Source organism: Muscardinus avellanarius (assembly GCF_963383645.1).
Source record: "Muscardinus avellanarius genome assembly, chromosome: X".
NCBI classification, from domain to species: Eukaryota; Metazoa; Chordata; class Mammalia; order Rodentia; family Gliridae; genus Muscardinus; species Muscardinus avellanarius.
Genome location: NC_137792.1, coordinates 15,704,585 through 15,711,242, shown reverse-complemented (window position 1 = coordinate 15,711,242; position 6,658 = coordinate 15,704,585). Strand labels below are relative to the sequence as shown.

At 41.1% G+C, this 6,658-nt stretch overlaps 1 protein-coding gene across 1 annotated transcript in view; it reads right to left on the bottom strand.

Moving 5' to 3' along the window:
* Positions 1 to 226: 226 nt before the first annotated feature.
* MBTPS2 (membrane bound transcription factor peptidase, site 2) overlaps positions 227 to 6,658 on the bottom strand; it is a gene marked incomplete at both ends in the record, with an annotated part of 53,518 nt that continues 47,086 nt past the window's right edge. The window contains 3 exons of the mRNA XM_080718510.1: positions 227 to 449; positions 3,521 to 3,596; positions 5,921 to 6,116. Of these exons, the coding sequence (XP_080574636.1) occupies positions 227 to 449; positions 3,521 to 3,596; positions 5,921 to 6,116 (495 nt within the window). The remainder of the gene's footprint in view (positions 450 to 3,520; positions 3,597 to 5,920; positions 6,117 to 6,658) is intronic.

The following is a 6,658-nucleotide window of genomic DNA, read 5'->3' as shown; positions in this document are numbered from 1 at the left end:
TCAGTCTTTCAACCAGAATGTAGTCAAGGACTATGCCTTTTGTTTCTTCCCCTCATCCTCCACATCCTCATCCAGCAGAGTCTGGGTACTCTGGATATAGGAGGAGCCTCAAAGATGATTTTAAGGAAACACTTTACATTTCATACCAAGTAAGGATTTCAATGGCAATGAACATTACTACATAACAGTATACTGTAACTCAAAAATTCTGTCACGAGTGCAAATATTACCGTGCTGTAACCATCCAGAGTCCCAGGGTCACATTGGCAGCCAAAAGTACACTGCCACCAAGGAGGATGAAAAACCCTATCAGATCTTTGACATCATTGTCTCCAATCACTGAGGTAAGTGTAGCATCCAGGAAAGAGTTTAAAATCCACTGTCCATCCAAAGCAAAGCAGGGCACGGCATTAACAATAGCCAGTGCTCCGGAGAGGGAAATCAGATACCTGGGTTGAATTGGTTAAGGAGTCACCTGTGAGGTGTGAGTGGCAACCACCTGTCAAGATGTTACACTGGGCCAGGTGTGGTGGTGCACACCTGTAATCCCAGTGCTTGGGAGGCTGAGGATCACAGGCTTGAGACCAGCCTCAACAATTTAGTGAGACTTTCAAGCAAACTAGCGAGACCCTGTTTCAAAACAAAAAACTAAAACAGAGCTGGGGGTGTAGCTTGGACGTAGAATGCCCCTGGTTTAATCCTCAGGACCACAAAAAATAGATGCTCTATTGGGACTGAATTTGAGATTTTTTTTTTTTTTTGGCGGGTTTGGGGATGGAACCCAGGGGCATTCGACCTCCGAGCTACACCCCAGCCCTATTTTTTATTCTTTATTCTAAAACCAGGTCTCACTGAGTTGCAAAGGGCCTCACTAAGCAGCTGAGGCTGTCCGCGAACTGCAATCCTCCGGTTTCAGTCTCCTGAATGCTGGGATTACAAGCGTGCGCCACCATGCCGCGCTTGAATTTGAGATTATGATATAGACTTCTCTATTTTCTTTACATCTCTGCCATTCCCTCTTAGATTTCTAGCATTTAATTATTATTTAAGAACTGGGTGTGGTGGCACATGCTTGTAATCCCAATACTCGGGAGGCTAAGAGGGGGATTGCAGGTTCGTGGACAGCTTCAGCTACTTAGTGAGGCCCTCTACAAGTTAGTGAGACACTGTTTCAAAATAAGGAATAAAAAATAGGGCTGGGGGTATAGCCCAATGGTAGAATGAACCTGAGTTCAATCACCAGTACTGCCAAAATATTATTTATTTTTTAATTTTTTTGGTGGTACTGGGGATGGAACCCTTCTCTGGGCTACACTCCCAGACCTATTTTATATTTTATTTAGAAACAGGGTCTCTTAACGTGCAGGTCCGAAGCCAGCCTCCTGTCTCCGCCTCCCAAGCACGGGGATTACAAGCGTGTGTCACTACGCCAAAAAAATTATTTAAACAAATGAATTTATATTATTTCAAAATTAAAAAACCCTAATTAGAAAAATAAAGAAAAACTGCTTATAGGCTAACCAGTTGATAAAGACCTCCTAGGAAGACTGCCTTTTTTGGTACTAGGGATTAAGCCTTGAAACCTTCTATCTCCAGCCCTTTTTGTTGTTGTTTTGAAATAGGGTCTTGCTAAAATGCTAAGGGCCTTGCTAAATCGCTAAGAATGACCTTGAATCTGTGATCCTCCTGTCTGTTTCCTAAGTACTAGGATTACAGGCCTCTGCCACAACGCTTGCTTACTAAAACTAAATCTTTCTAATCCTTTAATGATGTATCAAGGGAAAGGAATGTGGAAGGAATAAGAAATAGGGAAAATTACTTTTTGTGTATTTTTTTTTCTGTAATGCTGAGGATAGAACCCAGGGCTTCATATATGCTAGGATAGTGCGCTATAAATGACCTATATCCCCAGCCCCCAAATTATGTTTGATCCTGCATAGTCTCACTTTATATTAGGAAACAAAGATTTTCCTATCATCTATAGGGCGATAGCCTTAAGTCTCCCTGTGACAAAGCTGCAGTCTCCAAGGTACAATCTTTATGTATTTTTTAGTGACTGCTCATTTGTTACCATTTCATTTTGTTGCAAATCATCAAGGAAGGAAATTTAAAAAGATTTACAAGGGAAAAAAAAGAACTCTTCCAAACTTTACCTTCATTCAATACTACATAAAATAAACGTTTTTTTTTTTTTAAATCATGTTTTTTTGTGGTGGTACTGGGGTTCCTGGAAACCCTTCTACCTCCGGGCTACACTCCCAGACACCCATTTTTTATATTTTTATTTGGAAACAGGGTCTCTTAAGCCAGCACAGCTGGCTTCGAACATGCGCAATCCTCCTGTCTCTGCTTCCCAAGCGCGGGGATTACAAGCCGTGCCACCAGGCCCACCACCAGCAAATCATCTTTTATATGCAAACATCATAGGCTAAAGTCCACATGAGATTTTATCCTCAGGATTGTTATTTTAGCAATGGAAACTGACTTGCTCTTCTTTAGGCATTCCTTCCTCAGATCAGTGGAATAAACGTAACTCCTGGTCATGCATATAGGAGCTGTCCTCAAGTCGGATGTGGTGGTGCATGCTCGTAATCACAGTACTTGGGAGGCTAAGACAGAAGGCTGCAGGTTCACAGCCAGCCTCAGCAACTTTGCAATAACCTCAGCAACTTAGTGAGGCCCTGTTCAAAAACTAAAAATTAAAAATAGGGCTGGAGTAGCATGGGCTCAGAGGTAGAATGTCCCTGGGTTCAATCCCCAGTACCACGGAGGGTGGAGCGGGGAGAGAAGAGAACAAGACTTGTCCTCCATTTGGTGAGAACTAGCAAGCTCAGAAGGGGTAGCAATCATCATATTACTAGTAGCTGAAGCTTTCATCTGTTATAAATTTAACTTTTTATTTGTACTCTATTTGTAACTTCCCTTCCACATCGTGTGTGTGTGTGGGGGGGGGTACTGGGGATTAAACCTAGGGGCATTCTACTTCTGAGCTATATCCTAAGCCCTATTCTATTTTTACTTTAAAACAGTGTCTTACTAAGTTGCTGACAGCCTCACTAAGCATCTGAGGCTGTCCACAAACCTGTAATCCCCCTTGTTTTAGCCTCTCAAGTACCGTGATTATAAGCGTGCACCTCCATGCCTAGCTTTTTATTTTTATTCTGAAACAGGGTCTTGCTAGGTTGATGAGAGTTTCATTACTTACTAAAGCTATCCTTGAACCGGCAATCCTCCTGTCTCAGCCTCCCAAATACTGAGATTACAAGCATGTGATACCATGACAGGCTCCTTCCACATCTTAAATGTTCTCCCTCTCTGTTCAATCTTCGTGTCTTCCTCTAATTTTTATCCTTCTAGGTACAACCTGTTCTTTTTCAATTTTAAAATTTCCTTTTTAGTTGTCAGCAACTAAGCAATACATGGAAGGTCTGAATTTGTAATGCTCTTTCTACTCAAGGTAAAACCAATCAAATTCCAAGTAACATATCTTTTAAAATATTTTTCACTCCAGAAAGGATACTTGACAAATGTCTCCACAACCACTGGCAGATCTATGCTTAGGAAGTTGAAACGTGGAATAAAACTGGTGATGCTCACTAAAAGAGAAAAATGAGAAATAATTAATATCATTCATACCAGATAAGCAATAGTATTATGATTTTTACCATATGGACAAAATTGAGCTAGCCAATTAACTTGGATAAGAAAGCCCTTCCTAAACATATGTGGGCGAGCTATGTCTCACATGTAAAAGCAATTATTCTAGAATAGCTAATGAAATTTGTGGATTGAAAATACCATGTCCCAATGTATACTTATTTTTGAGGCAAGAGTAAGATAAGTCTAGGAGTGGTGATGCACACCTGTAATCCCAGTTCTTGGGAAGCTGAGGAATACAAGTCCATGGCCAGCCTCAGTAAGTAGTAAGACTCTTAGCAATCTAGAGAGACACTGTTTCAAAAACAAAAAATAAAAAGGGTTGGGGGTTTAGCCCCAAGGTAGAATGCCCCTGGGTTCAATGCTCAGTCCTCCCTCCAAAAAAAAAAAAAGAAAGGTGTAAGATAAAGCTGACTATATACCAAGTATGACTACTAAATATAGAATCTGACTTATTTTTTTACTGTCATGTAAAGAGTTCTTACTGTTTCAAAGAGGTATAACCTTAAAATCACATTAAGCCCAACTATTATGTTATTTAACCTCCTTTTGGTCTTAGTTCTTCAGTGCTAAAATAAGGATTAAGATCTTTTTATCAAAGCATCTCCTATAGATTGTATAATACTGTTTTTGGTGTGTGTGTGTGTGTGTGTGTGTGTGTGTGTGTGTGTGTGGTGTGCATGTGATGCTGGGAATTGAACTCAAAGCAATCCATCTCTGAGATGTACCCCAGTCCAATTTTATTTTTTATTTTGAAACAAGGTTTCACTAAGTTGTGGAAAGTTTTTCTAAGATGCTAAGGATAGCTGTGGACCTGAGATCCTCCTGTCTCAGCCTCCCAAGTACGGGGCTGACAGGCGTGCACCACCACACCTGGCTTGTTGAGGATGTATTTAATATTTGAAGTCTAGAATCACTTAGTTCCATACCAGTAAGTAAGAAAAATTACCAGGTTGTATCTCAGGAGATATTACAAAGCAACGAGAAAGCCTTTTACAGAACACATCCAAGCCGTGCGTGGTGGCGCACGCCTGGAATCCCAGCACTTGGGAGGCTGAGACAGGAGGACCGCAGGTTTGAGACCAGCCTCAGCAACTTAGTGAGACTCTATTTCAACATAAAAAATAAAATTGGGCTAGGGGTGTAGCTCAGAGTTAGAATACCCTTGGGTTCAAAAACCAGTAAAACACACACACACACACACACAACTGGTGAATGCAAAAAGAAATTTGTTCATTTATACAACTCTAAGGAATGAAGTACCGATTCAAGCCACAACCTTCAAAGTTTATAAAGCCATAAACATTATATTCATATAAAATGTATGTGTCATACATAGATTAGCCTCCTCCCCATGCATCCGGGCATCACTGTTCTGGAGCACTTGGCTAATTTTCTTTTTCTGTGGTACCTGGGGTGAAACCCGGCGGCACTGTACCTCTGAGCTACACCCCAGCCCTATTTTTAGTCCTTTGATTTTTGAAGCTGGGTCTCACTGAGTTGCGAAGGGCCTCTCTAAGGAGCTGGAGCTGTTTGTGAACCGCGATCCTCTGGTCTCTGCCTCCCGAATGCTGGGATCGCAAGTGTGCGCCACCACGCCCGGCCTACTTGGATAAATTTAATAAACTCTCAGAGAACATTTGAGAGATCATCTACTTAGGCATGAATAGCGGGGAAGAAAAAATGCATCCCTTTAAAGAGCAAGCTCTCTCTTGCTTCATAAATTCAGGTGGTCTTCCTATTGCTAATTCTAATTTAATGCTTGAGAAGAAGTTTCATTGTTTCGTGTGTGGGAATTAAAGCCAGGGTCTTATACCTCTGTCTTTCTAAACTGCGGAGGCTGCCTTCAAACCTACGATCCTCTCCTGTCAGCCTCCCGAGTACTGGAATTCCAGGCGTTTGTCACCATGCCTGGCACTTACAACAAGTTAATAAGACTCTGACAATGGACCGAAGTGATGATGAGTAAACTTGAGCCAGGTGTGGTGGTGCAGCGTGTAATCCCAGAACTTGGGTAGCTGAGGCAGGAGGAGTGCACGTTTACAGCCAGCTTCAGCTACTCAGTGAGACCCTGTTTCAAAATAAAGAATAAAAAAATCAGGTTGGAGGTGTAGCTTGAAGGTAGAATGCCCTTGAGTTCAAACCCTAGCATCACAAAACTAAAAAATAAAAATAAGTGAATTTAATGGCAGGACCTGTACTGAGTTTTACAAGTGAGAGTATATGTGATCTTAATGGTTTCCTAAGTGTCAGTAGCACTCACCTGTGTAGTGAAGATGCAGCGGATGTCCTACATACAACATATCGATCTGAGGTGGGTGTTTCACCTTTATTAAGCGAGTGTGAGTCTCCAGTGAAGGTGTTATACAGAAACTTGAACCTGAGTTCTTTTTACAGTCTTTATTGGTTCTACAAACTTGAGTGGCTTCAATTGCTTTCCGGGCAGGTAGACATGTATGCTGTGAATAAATATTAATTTGTCAATATTAAAATGTATTAAGAAGAAAAATTGTTATATCCCTTCAATATTTTCATATCCCCTACTATACTGGGAATGATGCTCATATAAATGATATTCCACTTACGTGCACTTACTATAAATTAGCTTCAAATATCTTACTTTGGCCATATAAGATATTATACCAGTATCAATTTTTTAAGATGCTCAGGTGAAATGTGACATCTGAAATGTGGGATTATAATAAAATGGTACAAAGTAAATAGAGCAAAAGGAAGATGATTTCATGAGCTCCATTTTAGCTTTCTATGGTCGTTTTGTAATAAATTTTTTTGGGGGGTGGTACTGGGGTTCCTGGAAACCCTTCTCTGGGCTACACTACCAGACCTTTTTTTTTTATACTTTTAAATTTGGAAACAGGGTCTGTTAAGCCAGCGCAGCTGGCTTCGAACCTGCGTGATCTTCCCATCTCTGCCTCCCAAGCGCGGGGATTACAAACGTGCGCCACCGGCGCCCGGCTCGTTTTGTAATAATTTTATCAAA